The sequence below is a fragment of the Choloepus didactylus genome, chromosome 4, assembly GCF_015220235.1.
Source record: "Choloepus didactylus isolate mChoDid1 chromosome 4, mChoDid1.pri, whole genome shotgun sequence".
Taxonomy (NCBI): Eukaryota; Metazoa; Chordata; class Mammalia; order Pilosa; family Megalonychidae; genus Choloepus; species Choloepus didactylus.
Window position 1 is genome coordinate 93,132,622 of NC_051310.1, and position 21,126 is coordinate 93,153,747.

Sequence of the window (21,126 nt, forward strand, 5' to 3'; positions counted from 1 at the left end):
TATGTCACATTTTCCACCTCTCTGGCCACCTTGAGTTTTCCTGCAGCCCCCCACCCTGATACGAGTGTTCTTCATGGACCTCAGCTCATGTGAAAACAAGAAAGGCCTCACAGCTTTAAAGGCATAGGTCCCCCAATACCCCCATTTAACAGATGAAGAAGTGGAGGCTGACAAAGATTCAGGATCTTCTCCGAGGTCAGACAGCTCATAAGGAGTGGAGTTGAGATCCAAGCACAGGCCGTCAGACTCCAGAAGCTGAGCCAGGAGACAGTTTACACCTGTGACTGCCCCTCCAGCCAGCAGCTCCCATGATGGGTGAAGCCCTGAGCCTCAGCCCTTCTGGAGTCTTCCCAAGGCGTGTTGCAAACTCCTCTAGAGGTAGGCGTCTTATAAAATCCCATGCTAAGTCCTTGCTCTTCCACCTCCACCTGAGTCAATCTGGGAAATTTTTGTCTCATCACGTTGTTCTGCCCTTGTTATTCCAGAGTTTTCCATCTCGGTTCCAAACGCAGTATCAACAGTGGTATTGTAGAATAGTTGTGTATAAGTGTTGTCCTACAGCAAAGGCAAACAAAACTTTGGGTCTAGATCTCAACAAAGAGTTGATCTTCATTGCCACCACTCCTGCCCCAAACTCCTTGGGGGAGGAGAATCCCTACTTATAGGCTTGGGTCCAAGAGGGTGCTGGGAGCCCAGTGGGGTGTGTGCTAACTGCTGGCTGAGAGGGCTGTCTCCTCTCTCTCCCAACATGAGGGCCCTGGAGCTGGCTTAGGCCCCTGGTATTTGGCTCCCTATGCCCATGCCTGTATGAAGTGTTTATGTAGACTTTTAGTCAGAGATTTTCTATTCAAAAGATGTTGCAAAATCTTGTTGGAAATAGGTAGAATATGCACCCATAACCTACTTTATAAGAAAAACTGTTTTAACAATCTATCAATTTTTTGGTAACCGTCAAGTTTTTAGCAAGTTGCGGTAATTTTAACTTAATGTTTCTTTCTGCAAGGCTTTGCATATAGAAGCTCCAAAAACATAGCTTTATTTTGCTTGCTGGCTCTCTGAAGGGAGTGCAGCATGCATGTCCAAGGTGACTAGGCTAAATATGAGGATCTTCCCAGTTTCCCCCTAGAATTCATATTCAGAGAAAAACCTTCACTGGCTCAAATAAGTTCTTCCATAATTAAAAGGGAAAAAGTCAAATAGGTTTTCTATATGGTGCTACTTAGCCATTTAGGTGTTTTGTGAATCTTTAAGAAGGGGATTTGGACTGAAGCTTTTCTAGGCATAAATATGGAACACTTAGGGGACATTTTGTATTCAGAGCCCCCAAAACAAAGCTGGCTTTATTATTAGGGCTCTGAACAAAAAGCTAGCTTTGTTACTGGGCTCTGAACTGTTATTGAACAACAATAACAAAGTGGGGTGAGAAGTGCTGATCCAGCCCAGGGCCTCACCACCTCTTTTCTTGGCATAGGGATATGGGCCTCTTGACAGAGGGCCTCCCATGCTAAGGGGTTTGGGACTTGATCTAATGGGAAACCTTGAAGAGAGTTAAACTGGGGAAAAACAGATTTGCATTTTAGGAAGAATACTCAAGCTACAATGGTTTGGGGGATGGATAGATGGATCAAGGAAGGAAAAATAGAATCGGGGGGTCCAATTAAGAGCTGCCGAATGGTGGCAATTCAGGCAAGAAATGATGGCCCAGTTCCTAGAACAGTGCCTGGAATATTAAATATTTGTCGAAAGAATGAAAAAAAAAAAAGAATTGAGTGACCTGGAAGTCTAGGCACTAGAGAGCAATTCAAGGAGGAGGTAATTGAGAGTATAATATACTGAAGAAAGTTCAAGAATTCTATGAATTAGGAAATGCCCATTTTTTTAAAAAGGAGGGAAATTTAAAAAGTCCTCTGGATATAACCACTGGATAATCTTAAGGTGACAACTTGGGTTGCGTATGGTGAAGGAGAGGAGCAGAAACCAAACAAGTGGATGGATGTCAGGAAGAGGAGGCGGTAATAAAGGAACACTGATAAGGTTTTGTTATTCCTTACTTAAGGGATGTTTTAGCCCACCAGGGTGAATGCCTGGGAGTGCATGCGTTCTGATTACGCCTGCCCCTCACAGAGCCCCTCAGAGAGCCCCTCACAGAGGAGAGACTGCTCAAGGCAAGGTTATAGAAAAGTTGAAGAAAGACCATGAGATGATTTGTTCCCAACATAGACTTGGCCAAATTCCGGGCTTTGCCGCGGGTTCAAGAAAGCATGGGGGTTGGGGAGGTGACGTTGAGTATTGGCGTCAATGGGGAAGTACTACAAGTACCACGATGCGCCCTGTCAGCCGCTGGAGGTCTCCCGCCTCGAGAGCCGCGGCTCGATTGCTCTTCTACCACCAGCCCCGGAAGGCAAACCCTTCCGGGCTCCGCCCAAGATGGCCACAGCTCACGCCCAAGTGGGTGTGGTTCCCGGGAAGGCCCCGCCCCCAGAACGCTTCTCCAATGGGGGCCGCCCTCGTGTCCATGGCGACGGCGGCGGCGGCGGCGGCTGCTGGCTTGCTTAAGGAAGCGCCGCCGCCGCCGGGATCTCCCAGCTAGGAGGGAGTCCCTGGGGGAGCGGGCTCCCCCTAGCGATTGGCCGGGACAGCCTGTCCTGTGGAACTAGGAGGCAGTCCCGGACGCCCAGCGACTCCTGGGAAGGAGCAGCAGCCTGGAGAAGGGTGGACATGAGCGACCATATGAGCCCAACCCCGGGCCTCTAGGGCTGGACCCAGCAGCCTCTCTGCCCTCCTCGGAACCTCTGGTGGGCAGTGTTCGCACAGCCATCGGGTACCTGGCCCTAGTGTGTACACGTGGAGACCTGGGACAGGGAAAGTGTTGGCTTAGGGGACCTTTGGTTTTCAGCCCTGAAAGGAAAAGTGCCCCCAGGGCTTCCAGCCATCCCACTTCCCTTTTGGCAACAAAAGTCTTGGCTCCTGCCAGCTCTGCCCAGCTCTTGCATGCACTCCAGTGTGTTGAATGGAGTGATCCTGGATGATGGGGGCTTGTGATCCGGGAATCCACATCTCAGAGAGGCATCCTATGATCCCTTCTGCTTATCTGGAAACATCCTATTCTGCAGTGGGATTGTTCTTTCCCAAGGGGCTGCAATATTACCCTGTAACACCAAGAAGGTCCTTTGGGAGGATTCCTGCAGGCCTTCCCCAGCCCTAAAGGGAGTTCTGATACACATTTCACTCCCTCCTACTCTCCTTCAGAATCTAAGAGGATGGAGCCTAGCACCTGTAAAACCACTGAATCGGAGGAAGACTATGTTGAGGAGGAGGAATCTGAGGAAGAGTGTGTTAAAGGGGAAGCTACCATCCCTTCTACTAATCCTTCTCAGGAGGCAGTCTCAAAGGCTGACTATAAGGCATTTGGGAATGGAGTTCCCTTATCCATTGTAGCCATGAAAATTCCAAAGAAAATCATAACCCCACCTGACGCAGAGGACTTAGAAGTTGGGAGGAGAAAGAGAAGGCGGAAACGCAGGTAACCATCCTTGGACCCCTCACCTGCCCTGCTCCTGAGTGGCCTCTTGGCCTCCCCTTCAGCAGTTGGAAGGCCTGGGATCCAAGATCCTCCCTGTAGCCTACAAAAGAGGACGGAATATGGGGCCATCATTAACCTTTTGGTACAACAAAAAACAAAATTCAGAACCATTTAGACTGGCTCAGTTTGGAATTTTCTTTCAGCCTTCTTATATCATCCTGGTCTTTCAGTGGCTTCTGAAGAAAATGAATTGTGCTATATTGAATTTGTTGGGTGTCTGTTCATCTGAGTGCCTGGCAACCCAGAGTCTGTCCTTCCCTCCCACTCTACCTGATTTCTGCTATTCCCCCATTCCAGACCCTTGGCCATCAACCTGAGCAACTGCAAGTACGAGAGTGGTAAGCGCTTGGCTCGTCACCCACACCATTGTGCATGAGGGCCACCCACACCAGCTCTCTTTCCTGAGATGGTACCCCACTCAGGCTCCCAGCCCCTGCATGTTGTCAGGCAGACAAGGATTGGCCCATAACCTGTACTAGCTGAGCTTCCTGGGTGTCCCCTGGCTCAGCTACTGGCAACTGAGACATCACTGTTCCAGTTAGTCTCAGAGGTGGGGAGGGAATCACCACAGTTAGCTAACAAGAAAAAAAAAACTGGTCAGGAGTCACTGTTGCCCCACACTTCCCATATTTTATCAGAGATGAGATGAGACCAGAATAAAACAGTTTTTTGAGGAAGCTTTGAGGGGCCTCAGCAATTTTTTTTTTTTTTTTTTTAAATCACCACCTAGGTCAGCCATCTCCTTCCTTCCCTCCTATCTCTACTGGCCTCTCTCAAGGGGCCACTAAGAACCTGAGGGGCCAGTGTGACCTCTCCCTAAGGATAGTTCTGCAGGCCAGAAACAGTCCTGACAGAGATAGGGAGAAAACCAGAGCTCACAGGAACAGAGCCAGGCTCTAGTTTTCTCTACCCTAGATTTTGGAAGGGCCCTGACAGCCTCATGAACTTGGAATTGTCACTAAATGGTAACTAAACTGCAGAGATGAGGTAAGAACTGCCTCCCTCTTCAACCTGCCCTCCCATCAGGTCTCTTCCTTACCTGACCCAGCTACAGTCCCAGGGCTTATTGCTGGTGTCCAGGCTGGCACCACTGACCTCTCTTTCTCTACAGTGCATCGGGCAGCCCAAATATGTGGCCTGAAAGAGGTGGGAGAGGATGAGGAGTGGACTGTGTACTGGACGGACTGCTCTGTCTCACTGGAACGAGTCATGGACATGAAGAGGTTTCAGGTACCCACCTCATGACCCAAGATCCTAAAGGGACCAAGGGCCCAGAGTGACCACTCCCACCCCTCCTGCCCAGACACTGAGACTGCCACTGCCTCTCAGTACCCCTCTGTACCTCTGGGCAGAGCAGGAAAGGCCACATCCACAGACTTCTACTCCAGTGGGTCTCTGGAGCTCCTACTATCTGAAGGACGTGTCTGGTATGCAAACCCTCTCATTTGCTCTTTGCCTAGAGGCATCTGTGCCCAGCAGGTCCTCTCCAGGGCAAGTGGGCCCATCTTAGGGAGAAGACTGGGAGGCAGTTTCAGAGCTAACAGCAGGGCCAGCTGAATGTCCAACCTTCTAAGCTTAGCCTAGCATCCCACATCACTAGAGATAGTGTGGGATCCTGCCTGGCTGCAAGATAAGAAATACAGACCAGGGTCCACAAGATTATAGCTTCCTTGTTGTATTTTTATTATCCTCTAATTGGGTCTTTGTGGTGACTGGCAATAAAATAATTGAAAATGGCCCATAGGCTTACTTTGGGGGAGACCAGGAAGAGAGTTTGTAACCTGTTTCATGATTAGTCTTGGGAGCGGAGCCCAAGAGAGAAGGAGCAGGTGCTAGAATCCTCCAAGAAGCTTCCACAAAAAGGCATGCAGGGAACAAGATGAGGATAACAATATCTAACAATTTATTGAGTGCTTTACTAAGACACTTAAGTGCTTTTATATTCTTACCTCATGAAACCCTCAAAAACCATCCTGAGTGGCAGATATCCCTGTTACAGAAGAGGACACTGATGTTCAAAAATACCAAGTTCACATGGAAGCGAGTGGAAAAACCGTGAGAGTGCCTCCCCTCACATGCCTCCCGACAGGCTGCGCGGCACAGTAGCCTGGGGCTCCCAGCAGACAGCCATGGGAATGCTGTGTCCTCTGTGTGTGCTATCGCAGCTTATTCCCTGGGACGGGTTCTTAGTTTCCTTTTCTCTTTTGAATCTTTGAGAAATGTTCTCTTCTCGTTATCTGCTTTGCGCTATCATGCACCAATTTTCCTCACAGAAGCAGTCCCTGGTGGTCTGAGGGATGTGATAAGGTGGCTAGAAGGCTCAAAGTCCTGACTGTGCACACCCCTTCCCACTACCCTTCATTTCCTAACCTCAGCTTGTGTGAGTGTTGGTAGAGGCCTTAGGGAATCTTTCCTGTTTCACCCTTGGGGTAATAGGTACAGCACTTATCTCCACTGTGACTTTTACCTTAACCCTCCAAATCTTCCTCCACTGCTTTTTGGGATGCCCAGGCGCCAGGAACTGCTACTTACTCTGAGGAATAGTAAAACCAACTGGTTCTGTTTCAGAAAATCAACCATTTCCCTGGCATGACAGAAATCTGCCGCAAAGATCTGCTGGCTCGGAACCTCAACCGCATGCAGAAACTCTATCCTACTGAGTACAACATCTTCCCCCGCACCTGGTGCCTCCCTGCAGAGTGAGTGAGCCTGGCTCCACAGGTGGAGATACAGGGGGAGGAAAGGGCATGCCATCTGAGTTTCCTCCAGACTCTGGCTTTGTGACCTAGAAATGTCTCAGAGGGTGGAAGTGGAATGAGTTTCAGCTGGTCAATGAAAAGTGAGTCTGAGACCAGGTGCTCTGGGAAGGGCATGGAATAGATGGCAGGAAGAACACCACAGGGCCCCGGGACAGCCATGATGCACTGAAACCTTTTGACCAGCCTCTCTGCACACAGCTATGGGGACTTCCAGTCCTACGGACGTCAGCGAAAAACACGCACTTATATATGCAAGCCGGACAGCGGATGTCAGGGACGTGGCATCTTCATCACCCGAAATCCTCGGGAGATCAAGCCAGGAGAGCATATGATCTGCCAGCAATACATCTCCAAGGTGAAGGGTGCCTCAGTAATCCCAAAGTCAAGGAGGAAGCTGGCTTTAGGCCCCTCCCCATTATGCTACCCTCCATTATTTTGGAGGCAGTATGGAGTCAGGGTTCAGAGCCAGCCCACCTGGGTTTGAATCTCAGTTTTCACGCTTCCTAGATATGTGACCTTGGGCAAGTTTCTTACCCTTTCTGTGCCTCAGTTTCCTCATTTGTTAAATAGGCATAATAGTAACTATACAGTTATTGTGAAAATTAAAAGTTATATTTATTTGAAACACTTTAAAATAGTGCAGGGCACAGAATAAGCACTTCAAAAGTGTGTTAACACTATTATTCCCTTACGGGTTTGCGTGCTCGCAGCCCTTCCTCATTGATGGCTTCAAGTTTGACATGAGAATCTATGTCCTGATAACATCTTGTGACCCTCTTCGGATCTTCATGTATGAGGAGGGCCTAGCCCGCTTCGCCACCATGCCTTACGTGGAGCCCAGTCATAATAATCTGGTAAGCAGGCCAGCCGGCAGCCTTGGGGGGCAGGGTGACACCCTCTTGTCTTCCACTGCCATGAGTGTGCTAAGGTTCCATGAAGAAAGCAGGAAGAGAGGCTTGTCATTGTCACCTACTAACAGGAAGGAAGCCAGTGAGAAAGCCTGAGCACCTAGCTGTGAGGAGGGGATGTGGTGGGTGGCGAATGAGGGAAGGTCATCACCTGGAGGGGTCCAACACATCCTCTTCTCCAGAAGATTTGGTTTCAAAACAGAGGGACAGGAGACAAGCAATCCTGGGGAGAGATGAGTAATGAAACGGCAATGAAGGGCTGCTAGGGAGGAGTGTTGCATGGAAGCAGCCTGAGGCCACAGGGCCACTCTCTTCACAGGACGATGTCTGCATGCACCTGACCAACTATGCTATCAACAAACACAATGAGAATTTTGTCCGTGATGATGCTGTGGGCAGTAAGAGGTATTTCCTACCCTGTTTTCTCTTGCTTCCTCTGCTCTTTGGCCCTGCAGTCTCAGCAACCCATGAAACTGAGCTGTCTGCTGAGAGGCTGGTTGCCCAGGAAAATCTGGCCTTTACAGACCCTTGTCCTGTGCCTGACCTCCAAACGCAGTCCCAAATCCCACCCTGATAAGTGAACCCTGCTCTAAGCTGCTAGCAGTCCTTAAAAACACAAGGGTCTTAGGCACAGAATTAGGGTTAGTGTTAGGGAGACTCCTGCCTTCAGCAGGCCCCACTGGCATAGAAATTGGTCTTCCTCTGAGCACTGGGCCTCACAGGAAGCTGTCGACACTGAACGCCTGGCTGCGAGAGCACAGCTATGATCCCCGAGAGCTGTGGGGGGACATCGAGGACATCATCATCAAAACCATCATCTCGGCCCATTCTGTTCTTCGCCACAACTACCGAACCTGTTTTCCCCAATATCTAAGTGGCGGTACATGTGCCTGTTTTGAGATCCTTGGTTTTGACATCTTGCTGGACCACAAGCTGAAGCCCTGGCTGCTGGAGGTGAGGATTATCTCCTGGAGTTTGCAAAACCAAGGCCTGGAGGCCTCCCCAGGCTGGACACCTAGAATAGGAGTACACCTGGGTGGTGGAAGAAAGAATGTGGGATGCAGGAGCCCTGGAGTGGGCGGGAATGCCTGGTGGCTGACCAGCAAAAAGCATAAGATCTTTAGGTTTCTGACCTGCTGAGTCAAATCTTGGTGGTCTCTGGGCTCCACCATGGGAATGTAGGTTTTGGGTCTTGAGTGTTCCTAATATAAGCTTTGTCTTTAAGGACACTATTATCTGTAGTGGCAGGCTGTCTGATTTGTCCGCACTAGCCTGTGAACTGGTGGGATCTCTGTGACATCTCCTTGGCTGAGGTTCCTGGAGGGGGATGTCTCTCCTTGATTCTCCAGTTAGGCCTGCTCAGGTGGTCTAGGCGGGGGTGGGTAATGACTCCTCCTGGCAGGTAAACCACTCTCCAAGCTTCACCACGGACTCACGCCTTGATCGAGAAGTGAAGGATGCGCTTCTCTGTGATGCCATGAACCTTGTCAACCTCCGGGGCTGTGACAAAAGGAAGGTGATAGAGGAAGACAAGCGGCGAGTAAAGGAGCGGCTTTTCCAGTACCACCAACAGCCACGAGAAGCCAGGTGCTCCTCGTGTCTGACGTGTGTTTAGTTGTGTAACTGTCTTCTTCATTATTACTTTCCCAAGAGCAAAAGTTCTCTAGATGGAGAAGGACTGGGTTTGATCAGCTATCTTTAAAACTTTTTTTTCTTTTTCTTTTTTTTATAGATAATACATTCCCAGGGTTGAAAATTCAAAACATACAGTGAATAGGTTCTAGGCTCTCTTCCACATCTCTCCTCCAACCACCTGCTTTTTCTCCTTGGAGCCAATCAGTTGTTCCCAGTGTCACAGATATACTTTCAAAAACATTTAAAGCACATATACACACATATTTATAAAATTTACTTTTTTGCCTTTGCCCACTCAGATAGTAGCATAACTTGCACATTCTTCTATATCCTGCTTGGCAATATATCTTAGAACTATTTTCATATAAGCACAGCAGTATATGGTTTGGTTAGCTTGTTTTTTTTTGTTTGTTTGTTTTTGTTTTTTAACAAAGCTCCTCTAGAAACTGGTTCCTGAGAGAGTAAGAGAGTTTATAATAATGAAATAAAGCAAATAGTTTAGTTTTTCAATAATAGGGGATGGTTTACATCAGTGTGGGTTACCTATTGTTTTCATTGAGATGGGTTACAAACATGATAATGTGTCATCATACTAAAACTATAACTTGTTAATGATACATAAAAATGAATTGGAGTGGATTTAGGGCTATGCCTATAACATTACTCTTTCCCACTTGCATTCCAATATGCAGGGACAGGGTGTATTTGATTCACTATGACAGCCTTAGGGCCTGGAACACAGTAGGCACACAGGTATTTGTGGAATGAATGGGGGTGAAGTGTAACTTTAAATACTCTGGGCATTCCCATGAGATTGGACTGTGCACATGAGTGTCATGAAGCAAGTCTTTCAATAGGGGATAAAAAAGATTAAAACTACTAAACTAAAGAAACAAATACAATGATACACTAGATACAAGGCAGGCATTTAAAAATGTTGTTATCTAATTCCTTTCTCATTAAGGAAGGAAGAAAGGAAGGGAGGGAATGAGGGAGAAAGGGAGGGAGGGTGGAGGAAGAGGCAGAGCCAAGATTCAAACTAAGGAAGTCCTGCCCTAGAGCCCTAGAGTCCATGCTCATAACTAATATGCTAATTACCTAGTAAGATTATGGGTGGTTTTTATGTTCTTTTTGGTCTTTTAAATTTTTTGTAATGAACATGTATATACTACTCTTATTATCAAAAACCTAAAAGACTGTGATAACTGAGTGCTAACTTATGAATGAACCCCTCTGCACTTAAGATGAAAATCAGATTTCTGGAAGTGAAACCTATTCTCATAGCTATACATAGGGTGGGGCTGGCAGAGATGGGCTTGGCAGCTTTTACCACATGGGTAGAAGCCCAGAAGGCCATTAAGCTAGCAGGAGGTTCTCAAGGCCTTATCCAGCCTCCCTTTTCTTACTGAACATTCTCACAGTCCTCCTCTGGCTCACCCTGAGCTTGGTTCCACAGGCGAGAACAAACTGAGTCATCCCATGCAGCAATGCTGGACCAGGAACGATATGAGGATTCCCATCTGGGGGGATACCGGCGGATCTACCCAGGGCCTGACACAGAGAAGTATGCACCCTTCTTCAAGCACAATGGCTCCCTCTTCCAGGAGACTGCTGCTTCCAAGGCCAGAGAGGAGTGTGCCAGGTATTTTGTACAAGGACCTGGGCCTATAATCCCTGAATTCTCTCTGTACATTTGCATGGGGACAAATCCTGAAGCTGAATTGCTCCCCAGCAGGGTGGAAAGGGAGCCAGACACTTGAGGAAAGAGGAATGGAGCTATAAATTCTATGAGATTCTTAATGACTTTCAGCTTAGTAGGTTTCCCATCTTCCCCTCATTCCTCTTCCATCAGTCCCCAAAACAGATCATAATTTCCTACTCTTTCCTCATTTTCCCTCACCCCCTTTTCCCCAACACAATTTCTCTAGTGTCTGAAGCTGCTGTGTCTTGCCAGGCAGCAACTGGAAGACATCCGCCTTAAGCAGGAACAGCAAGAGACCTCAGGCAATAAGAAGCAAAAGGAAAACAAGGACCAGAACCAGGGTGAATCAGCTGGGGAGAAGAGCCGATCCAGGGTGGTGCACCGGGGCCTTTCCACCCACTTGGCTTACAAGAACCGGAACCGGGCAAAAGAGGTGTCTGCTTTGTGGCTCTTTCCTTTCTGTGGGAAAATGGGTTGGGACTCCTAGGGAAGGGAATCTATGCTGTCCCCTCCTCCCTTTGCACAAGAGAGAGATGAGCTCCTCATCAGTAAAGTGAATCTGACCTTTTGGAATAGGAGGTGAGCGAATAGATAGGGGAGGGTCAAAAGCAGCAGAGAATGGATGACATGGAACCTTACACTAGAGTCAGGGAATGGATGCAGGTAGTGTGGGCAGGAGTCCTGTGGCCATCCTTGCTAATGGTTTGGAAGTCATTTTTGGAGATCCTGATTTAAATCTCATGTACCTTGTAGTTGCTACCAGTACACCTGGACACCATGCATCCTCAAGACATTGTAGAAGAGGAGGAGCTGGAGAGAATGAAGGCCTTGCTCCAAAGGGAGAATCTCATCCGAAGCCTGGGTATTGTAGAGCAACTCACTGGCATGCTGCACCCCAGTTACCGGGGCCAGAAAAAACTTCAAGAGTATCGGGTGAGGATTCTTACGCAGCCTCCCCAAAACAAGGGAAAAAGCTGTGATACCGGCACATGGTGGTGGTCAAAGCACAGGAGGCTAATGTGATGGTATCTGGCAGTGGAACCTGGGAAAGCAGTGTATGCTGGGCCTTGGGAGCGGGTCTGTTGGTTTCTACATCTGACCCCAAGCTCTCATTTTTGGTAATGACATCCAGCAAAGTGTAGCTCCCAACCTTCTCACTCGCAAGAGACTTGCTCTCTATATTCCTGTCTCACAATAACCCAAAACTCTTGACTGACAAATAACAAGGCCACCACGATCAGTGGCTTCTGTGTTATCTCCATCTACCACTACCAGTGCCCTGCTCTAATGGGAGACAAGCAAACAGTCTTGGGCCAGCTGTTGCATTCACTGTTCCCTGGACTAATACTGTCTAGGGTCCTCTGTTCTTGTTGAGCCTCAAAGGAGTAACTGGTTAAATAATGGCTACCACCTAGAAGAAATTTTTTAGTTACCTATTTCTTCCAACACTCCATCCAGCCTCACAAGAAATATGGTAAGGGACTGCTTTTCTCCTCTAGCCTAGATTTCACCAGGACAGGCTGGGGAGTCAAGAAATGCAATCTGTGAGTCTGGTCCCACTGGTGCTCCTGAGAGAGGCTGCCACAGAGCAGAGCCCTCCTTTTCCGCATCCAGTTCGGCCCCACGAACTCACCCCCAGGATCTTAGGGCCACTGCCAAGCATGAATGTCGCAATTCCACATCATTCCCGGTGCCATCTACAGCCCAAGAACTTCAACTGGATACGAGATTCATCAGCCAACGGCCCTTGTTCACTGTCAATGAAGAAATCTGGGAGACACTATTTTTCCAGCGCCAGAGTCAGACTCACTAGCCGTAAGTATACAAAACTAGCTTTAGTCACTTTGACCTGTGTAGATCCCCACTAACAAATATTACAGCCAGGACACTCCCAAAATATAGTATGGCACTTCAGGAGTGTGGGAATGGAGGAGGTAGCATATCCATTTACTTAACTTCTATGTACTAGACCCTGGTGATAGAAGTGACAGAAGAGTCCTAGCACACAACAAACCTAACAGGGAAATGGACAAGCAAACCCACCAATTACAATACAGTGTGATAAAGATCCTGGAGGGAAGCACTGGGTACCAGTGTTGTTAATTAGGCCAAAGTTAGGGAAAAGGTGAGGCAAATCTGTGAATACCAACTCAGGGACACCCATGTTTCCACTGCAGAAGGCCAAGCCAGCAGAAGACTGGAAGCCATAAACCGAGCCCTGGCAGGATCAGTGCCACCCTCTTTAACCCCAAAGCAGGGCTATCTTCTGCAGCCAGAAAAAGTGGCAAGTGACTCATGGACTGGTTGCACCTTGCCCTCCATGGTGAACTGTGAGCACAGAGCAGCCAAGGCCCGGGACCTCTCCCTCTGCCCTGCCTCTGCACCTCTGCTGCAACGTTCCAGCACACTCCTCAACATCACCCACCATAGGTAAAGGGAGGAAGGAAGTCCAGCACTCAAGCTCTCCTGGAGAATCCCCTCAGGTTTCCCAAGGGCCAAAGGGCCTTCTACCTTTGTTAAATTAAAGACTGCCACCAAGCTCCAGTTTGAAAAGCCCTGGCCAGGAACCCTGTTTCTATAAGGCAAAACACAAAGACACCAAGAATTCCGCAACACCCTAAGATCATTTGGGGATCCGTAAAGACTAAAAGATGAAGAGAAGTAAGGACCGGCCGTGCACTCCTCTCAGCCCTTCAAGCCTCAATCCTACTTCTAAGTGATGGATCTGAAGCCTGACTGGGGCCCGAGGCTGGAGCTCTTCCCGGCGACAAGGAGTCCCTTTCCCAGAGAAGCCGGGTGCTCAAGGCATGGGACTATGGCGGTCAGCAAAAGACCGCCGGGGGACGCCTCTGCCCGCCGCTGTGGCGGAGACAAGCCAGTCTGGAAGCCGCTAGAGCAGAAGGACGGCTCATAGCAATTGAACCCGTCTTTTTATTAAAGTTCTATACCATTTTCCAAGTTAGTCCTGTACGTTATTCTGGCCTTCGCATTTCAGAGAAGCCCCATCCACATAGAGCACGGTGGAAGGTGAGCTACTGAGCTGGAGCAATTCAAGCTCAAACAAGCCGGTCACGGCGGTGGAACCGGAAACAAGCTCGCCCACCCTCCTTCCGGCCCCGCCCCTGCGCTTCCGAGCCCTTGGCCCCGCCCCGTGTACTTCCGGCCCAGTTTTCCTTCCGGTGCTGCCGCTTTTCGGGTTGAAGGGGTTTGTTTTTGTCGTGATGGCGGTTGCTCTGATCCTCTCGTTGAGCGGGCGTGTCCGCTCTGCCGTCACCCTCTGTGGGTTCGCGACTCGGGGGATGGCGGGCCCGGGGCCTATTGGCCGCGAGCCGGACCCCGATTCTGACTGGGAGCCGGAGGAGCGGGAGCTGCAGGAGGTGGAGAGGTACCAGCTCCTTCCCGGGCCTTCAGCCTGAAGCGGGGCCTCGCGCCCGGGCGCTCAGGGCCGCGCCCTCTTGGCGCTGGGCGTCCTGCCGCCGCATCTTCAGCGGCCTTTGTTCTCATTCCTTGTCAGGGACGGAGGGGCAGGTGTTCAGCTTTATTGGGACCATGGGTCCCTTCATTAGTGACGTATTTCATCACCGGTTTAGAGAGTTCGGCATGCTTACGGGTCGTTATTGTTCTAGGTGTTACATTTTTGGGGGCGGTGTGCAAAGCAAGTATTAAAGTAGCAAGTCGTGGCCAGGTTGCCGTTTCTAACGAGAAGAGGGTTGGGTGCTCTATACTTGAGCCCGAGGCTCTTTAGCCACCCATGTTGCTTCCACGCATGGCCTCTGCCATTGGTTCTCCCCCCAGCGCCCTGAAACGGCAGAAAAAAGCAATCCGGTTCCAGAAAATTCGGAGGCAAATGGAGGCACCTGGTGCCCCGCCCAGGACCCTGACGTGGGAAGCTATGGAGCAGATCCGGTAAGACTCTTGGTACCCTGTTACCTGCTTTGCTGAGAAGTGAAGAATACTGGGGCCTAGAATATGGGTTGTTTTTTTTTTGGGGGGGGGGGGTTGGGGTTATATTTTCTTTTACTTTTTATCATGGAAAATTTTTGACAGAAAAGTAGGAAAGTATAACGAATTCCCTTAAACCTGCCCAGTAGACTTGAGTTTTTTGCATTAATGACACATTTACTTCGTTTTTGCTGAAATTTTTAATAGTAAATTACAGACATGATCTAAATAGTAGATCATGAATGTTCCTAATCTAATATCTGTAGATGAACTTTCCATGGCTTTGTGCCTTTTTCTGAAGAGAGGCTCTATAACTTAGAAAATCTTAAAGGGATCCTTTCATAAATTTTAATTTTTTTGTTTTGAATAGATAGTATGGTACATATGGCTCAAAATGAAAACAATATAATGTGATATACATATTGAGAAATGTTACCCCTCTCCCCAGTCTCCTATGATTATTGTTTTCAATAGTATTTTGTGTCTTTTTCCAGGTTTCTTTATGCAAATACAAGCAAGTATGAACATAGCTTATTTTCACATCCTTAATGGTTTACTGTGGTGTACTATAAATACTGTTCTACTTTTTGCTTTTTTTCCCCACTTAATATATCTTATCGGTCCATTTTAGAAGAGGCAGCTCTTCATTCTTTTTTATTGATGTTAACTATAGTTTATTTAACTAGTTTTTTTCTGCTGGCCACTTGGGTTGTTTCTACTCTCGCTATCACAAATAATGCTACAGTGAGTAACTTGGTATTTAACATCATTCCACATATCTGCTACGTGTGTTTGTTGTGTAATTTTCCAGAGGTAGGGTTGCTGGGTCATATACCATTTTGTGGTTCCATCAGAATGACTCTGGAACTGAGTTGATTCTGTTGAACCCACCAAGATTTTCTGAACCTATAGCAACACTCTTGGGACCCCCCTGAGCTCCCTTTCCTGTCTTTCCTGTCTTGAACAACATTGTTTCCAAATCTTCCAGCTCTCTACTATCACCTTCTCTTTTGTGATAAATAAATGTTCTTTTACTTCAAAGAAAAAACAGGCCAGTAAGTGAGAATCCTTTCAGCTTCTTGATCTTCCTAATCACTTTCCAGTCTCATTACTCTTCTTAAATTTCAGGGGAAGTAGTAGCCCTTCATTTATCTAGGATCAGTACTCTTTGTGCTCTAGGTCGGATCCCCACCTACTTCCTCAGGGACCTACATCATCTGTCAACTGAAGGCCCTCCCTTAATATTTTGCTTCCAGTTAGCTCCCTAGCTGCCTGTCCTCCTTTTTTTTAAGCTACTGCAATAAAGTGCTCTTGACAAATCCATCAGTGACTTTCTTAATTGACCTTCTGTAATCTCTATCCTCATCATCTTTGTAGCATTTGGCCTTGTACACAGCTTTCTTGAAATTCCCTTCTTCCTTGACTCCAGAGTAACTCTGTCTTCTGATTTCCCTTCTGTTTCTAGGACTGCTTTTCTCAGTCTTCTTGGACTCCCCTTCTTCCTTCTACATCTTTAAGTATTGCTGTTTTTAGAGTTCTGCCCTAGGGCTTCTAAACTCACTCTGCATACCCCCTAGTGTAATACCAGTCCCTCACAGGACTTCAACCACCTTGTTGGTTTATGACATGCAAATTGACATTTCCAATCCACGTTTTTCTTCTGAACTCTAGAACTCTTTCACTGAACTTTCTTCTGAACTCTTTCATCAGACATCTGTTTGGATGTCACACAGGTTCCCTCAAACTCAGCATGTACAAAATAGAATTCATCATTGCATAAGCCAAAATCCTGAATGTTGTTCTTGATACTTCCTCAACAGTATTGAGTCCCTTAACAGGTTCTACCATTTTAACTTCCTAAAATTTTTCTCAACTCCCTTTCCCTTGGTTGTCATTGACACTGCTTGAGTTCAGACTGCCTGTGATTACTGAAACAATCTCTTGCCTGAACTTTCTGTTTCCAACCTAACAACTGAAGAACTACCATTGAGATTGAGCTTCAAAGTGAAAATTTAATCATGGCATTCCACTGTTTAAAATCGTTCCTTGGCTAGCTATTACCTTGGGATGAACTCTAAGATTCCTAAGCATGATGTGTGTGCTCTTGCTCCTACCCTTACTGTTGGATAAGTTCAACTACTCCCAACAAAGGTGAAGTACTTCTTTACATTTCACATGCTGCTCACTCTACCACCAGTATCTTTGCTCTCTTCTTCCCCTCCTCCCGTCTGCCATCATCTTATGTCTTTTCATCCTTTCAGACAAGTTGTAGCTTGGACTTCCTAAAGCAATTTCTGGTCCAAACTGCAAGTGTTGTGACTGCCTGTCCTTGGGTGCCCTCACAGCTTCACAGTGTCATTGTATGTTAAGATATCTGTCTCTACCACCAAATTGTATTCTCTTTGAAGAGAAGGACAGTTGTCATGCATCTGCAGGATCTAAGGTGGACCTCTGGTATACAGTAGGAGGAGTTCACTTAATGTGACCTGACTGAGAGTGGTTAGGTGTTGCTCTTGGCTGACAGGAATGGAACATGGCCATTTAGCTGGCACAAGCCCTTTTTTTTTTCATTATTTATCACTAGTACTGTCCATTAGCTCTTCTGATAAGAGATGTCCTCACAACTTGAAAACCTGCTCCTTTTCCTGTAGGTATTTACATAAGGAATTTGCAGAGTCCTGGTCAGTTCCCAGATTGGCTGAAGGCTTCAATGTCAGCACTGACGTTATCCGAAGGGTTTTAAAAAGCAAGTTTGTACCCACTTTGGAGCAGAAACAGAAGCAGGATCAAAAAGTCCTTAAGAAAGCTGGGCCCACCCCTTTGCTTCAGCAGCTCCAGGCCTCTGGGAATACCTCGAAGCTGCTGTCTGCAGGCCACTCGGCATCAGGCCCTTTGCTGATGCCAGGGAATGAAGCCTCATCCAAAGGCCACAGTCATCGCACAGCTTTGAAAATGGTGGAGTTGGACACTTGTAGGGGAATTACACCAAGGAGACAGAAGGGAAGGAACAAAGGAATCCAGAGCCTGGAGAAAGAGAGCTTTGTGCCTTTAGCCCTAGGTCACCACAGGGAGCTGCAGAAGTACTCCACCGGCAATTGTGAAGGTACCAGAGGAAGTGACAATGATGGATTGCCAAGTGATGAGAAACCAGAGGAAATGAAGGCAGGGGAGCCAGGTGACCAGAACTTCAGCAGCAAAGTAGTGCAGAGGGGACGAGAGTTCTTTGACAGCAATGGAAACTTCCTATACAGAATCTGAGTCAAGGCCTAGCTTGTGGAGGTGCCATGTGAAACACAGTTGGGCAAATATATTTGGCGCTACCTGGATTTCTGCTTATGGATTAGCCACCTTGGAATAGCAAGAAGTGATGGGCCTGGGATATGGGAGGGGGAAGGAGCTGCTTTTACTTCAGTCTTGACTTCGCAAGGTGAATATGTAAGTGGGCAGGCTGAATGTGAGGAGCTGGAGAGATTAGCTTCCTGGAGCACTGCTCCTGGTCTCACCCCTGTGAATTGTCAATACCCTTATTGGGCTCTCTGTTGAAAACCAGCCTCTGTTGCATGTGTTATTTTGAGTTTTGTGATACTTGCAATATATGTTTGGGAGGAGATGAAAAGTTTGCTTTTTGACCTCTTTTCCTTCTTAATTAATGAACATGTATGTTCTAGAGCTACTTAGTTAATTGGCTTTTTTGTTATGTGCAAAATAAAGATAATGTAGCAGTCTGTGTTGTTTGGTGCTCTCTTGGGTGGAAGGGTTTTCCTGTGACTGGAGAGAGTGTGGGAAGAGAAGCAGCAAAGAAGGGTCCTGGTCATATAAACTCTGAAAGAGAAAGGGGACTAACGGAATCCCCAGGAAACCTCTGAGGGGATCATCCTGCTGGATGGATTTTGACAACTAAAAACAGGCCTCTATTAGTTGCTGGGGTTCTGAAAGAGATTGGGGAGTGGGGATTTGACAAAAAATGGAAAGCAGGCAAAGGCTTTAGGACCCTTAAGGTGATCTTTGGCCGCTTTCAAAAGCTTAAGTTAAACTTAATTTTCCCCAGGTTTCTACAAGGGTGCCCTGATGTAGGCAGGGACAGATAATAGGCTCCTTTTACAAATGCTAATAAATGGCCAGGCTGGGACTTGAACCCAGGTCTGGTTCTTAATCCAGGGCTTCTAAAACTAACACTGAATGGCATTTTGGAAATACTTAATTATAACTAGAACATCTAGTTATAGATAGACAAATAGGATGAAATGTGCAAGCAACATAAGGGTCCAATGGCAGTTTTCAATGGTCTGATTTTAACAACCAGCAAAAATGGATACTCTGAATTTAAATGTATATAGGATACAAAAATGAAAGCTCATTCCAACCTGTCATTGCCACTCTTCATGAAATTTTGCTGTTTCGTGTGTTTTTGATACAGCAATTACCTGAGGGAGGATTGACCTCTCCCCTATCCTCTACCCCTCAGGCATCCCTCCGCTTAGGTCCCTTGAAGCATGCTGAGTTTTAGCTGTTAAAACCTTGAACACTGCCAGCCCTGAATGCATCTTGTTTTGAGAAAAGAGCACATACCCAGATGTTTTCCCAAAACTTGCATGCAAGCCTCTGGCATTCAGCTACCTTTATCTTCCAGCCCTATCTAATTTAAAGAGTAGTTGCTACAGGTGTGGACATAATAGAGTGAACTTCTTGCCATCTCTCTGTCTGACACAAGGTAGCTGCAGCTCTCCTTAAGTTCTCCTAATAAATGCTGAAGGATTGATCACCCTGGCATTTGTCTTCAAATCTCAATGGGCCCCATGTGGAGTAGTACTGGCTGGGTCTCCCCATGTGTTCCGGTTTGCTAATGCTGTCCTTTTGCAAAACACCAGAAATGGATTGACTTTTATAAAGGGGGTTTATTTGGTTACAAAGTTACAGTCTTAAGGCCTTTAAATGTCCAAAGGTAAGGCATCAACAAAGGGTACCTTCACTGGAGAAAGGCCATTGGCATCCAGAAAACCTCTGTTAGCTGGGAAGGCACGTGGCTGGCGTCTGCTTGCTCCCAGGTTGCGTTTCAAAATGACATTCTCCAAAATGTTGCTCTCCAAAATGTCACTCACAGCTGCTGCAGCATCTGGGCTGTGTGTCTCTTTTTAAAGTACTCCAGTGATCCAGTTAAGACCCACCTTGAATGGGTGGGGCAACACCTCCATGGAAATTATCCAATGAAAGGTCTTGCCCACTGTTGATTGAGTCACATCTCCATGGAAACACTGAATCAATAGGCTCCAACCTAACCAACACTAATACATCTGCCCCCACAAGACTGCATCAAAGAATATGGCTTTTTCCAGGGGACAAACTGGCACACCATGTTTCATCTTTACTGGGGGGTGCTGCTGGTTCAGCAGGGTCCAAAACAAATGCCATTAATAGAGATTAACAATATTGGTTACAGTTAACTTGAGCATTTTGTTCAGTATAAATGACAAGACCCTATCACATGCCAATCAAAGTGATAGAAATCTAGATGCTATATTCAGTGGAGGGATAAAACAGATTAAGACTTGCATTCTCACTGCCCTGTAACTATATTGTGTAGTTCATAGTAAAACCTTAGTATTTTTATGTTTTTCTGTATGTATTTTTTTTGTTTTTCTGTATGTATTTTTTCTGTATGTATTATTTGCTATTAGAATTGTTTAATTGAGGTATAAAATATTTCACTTTTTAAATTTACATTTCTAATGCCTACAAATCATTTGATGATGCCCTTTTCCCAATGGACTATGGATGTCTGGAAGCTGTTCTTACAAACTTAAATGTGCAGTCTACATACCTCATATACCTACCATCCCCTTGCTCTCTAAGCCTAAACCTTTTTTCCTTTCTTGCAACATACTGATCAAAGGCTTTTGCACTTATTGCTTCTTTGTCCTTAGATTTTTTACATGGCTGGCTGGTTCCTTATCATGTAGGTCTCAGATCAAATGTCACTTCCTCAGAATCCTTTCTAAAGCAGCTCCTTTCACGTGCTCACTATCTCTACAGCCTGTTTTAATTTTCCCCCAGTGTGTGAAGTTATACTATTGTATTGTTTCCATCATCTGTCCCCCACCCCCATGTAAATGTAGAATTCACAAAAGCAGAAGACCTGTCTGTGTCCATTACTGTACTCCCAGCTCTTGCCATAGTAGGTCTCAGTATTTGTTGAGTGAAGGAAGAAACATTGAGGAACCTCATACCAAACAGCCAGTTGGTGATGGCAGAAAGCCCTGCCTTTTGCTTTTCCCCCAGCCTCCCATCAAGACCTCCAGCCAACAAGGCACCTGGGTTCCCTCCAGGCTGACCTGCTCCTGCTTTATCCTGTCAGTATGTCTCAGATCCTAATCCACTGGCATTGTGGTGTTGCAGGTGACTGCCCGCCAATCCTGCCTGGGAGGCTAGAATGAGGGATGGGGCCTTCATCCAGCTCTTTGTTCCAGGGGTTGGGTCATGGGACTCCATAGGCCTCTGTCCTGAGGCAGTTCTGTTTCATGACATGATGAAGGACATTGACATCACACCACATGGGGCGGAGCTGCACGTTGTGGCACAGGTACAGGGTCTGCTGGAGGA

The 21,126-nt window shown here is 47.0% G+C and overlaps 2 protein-coding genes across 9 annotated transcripts; both read left to right on the forward strand.

The window, feature by feature from the left end:
- Positions 1-240: 240 nt before the first annotated feature.
- On the forward strand, positions 241-13,542 carry LOC119531623 (tubulin polyglutamylase TTLL13P-like). Of its 8 annotated transcripts, none has more exons than XM_037833055.1 (15): positions 241-378; positions 3,250-3,523; positions 3,881-3,921; positions 4,695-4,813; positions 6,152-6,282; positions 6,541-6,697; positions 7,053-7,196; positions 7,570-7,655; positions 7,973-8,204; positions 8,653-8,837; positions 10,342-10,527; positions 10,840-11,020; positions 11,341-11,520; positions 12,087-12,402; positions 12,765-13,542. In XM_037833055.1, exons 1-15 carry the CDS (start codon positions 309-311, stop codon positions 13,019-13,021), a joined length of 2,559 nt encoding a protein of 852 aa, XP_037688983.1. In that variant the 5' UTR covers positions 241-308; the 3' UTR covers positions 13,022-13,542. The 8 variants fall into 8 exon arrangements, with proteins under 8 accessions (XP_037688983.1, XP_037688986.1, XP_037688985.1 ...); XM_037833057.1 differs by having other exon boundaries at positions 271-378; positions 3,439-3,523; XM_037833056.1 differs by lacking the exon at positions 241-378 and adding an exon at positions 2,736-2,862.
- A 211-nt stretch (positions 13,543-13,753) lies between these two features.
- Positions 13,754-18,254, forward strand: NGRN (neugrin, neurite outgrowth associated). The gene is made up of 3 exons (XM_037833066.1): positions 13,754-13,972; positions 14,383-14,493; positions 17,181-18,254. Exons 1-3 carry the CDS (start codon positions 13,809-13,811, stop codon positions 17,785-17,787), a joined length of 882 nt encoding a protein of 293 aa, XP_037688994.1. The 5' UTR covers positions 13,754-13,808; the 3' UTR covers positions 17,788-18,254.
- The last annotated feature ends 2,872 nt before the right edge of the window (positions 18,255-21,126 follow it).

Coding starts and splice junctions, on each gene's coding strand:
- NGRN (XM_037833066.1), top strand. CDS start 13,809: ATGGCGGTTGCTCTGATCCTCTCGTTGAGCGGGCGTGTCCGCTCTGCC. Junction 13,973..14,382: donor GAGCTGCAGGAGGTGGAGAG/GTACCAGCTCCT, acceptor TTCTCCCCCCAG/CGCCCTGAAACGGCAGAAAA. Junction 14,494..17,180: donor GAAGCTATGGAGCAGATCCG/GTAAGACTCTTG, acceptor CTTTTCCTGTAG/GTATTTACATAAGGAATTTG.
- LOC119531623 (XM_037833055.1), top strand. CDS start 309: ATGATGGGTGAAGCCCTGAGCCTCAGCCCTTCTGGAGTCTTCCCAAGG. Junction 7,656..7,972: donor GATGCTGTGGGCAGTAAGAG/GTATTTCCTACC, acceptor TGGGCCTCACAG/GAAGCTGTCGACACTGAACG. Junction 11,521..12,086: donor AAAAACTTCAAGAGTATCGG/GTGAGGATTCTT, acceptor TTTCTCCTCTAG/CCTAGATTTCACCAGGACAG.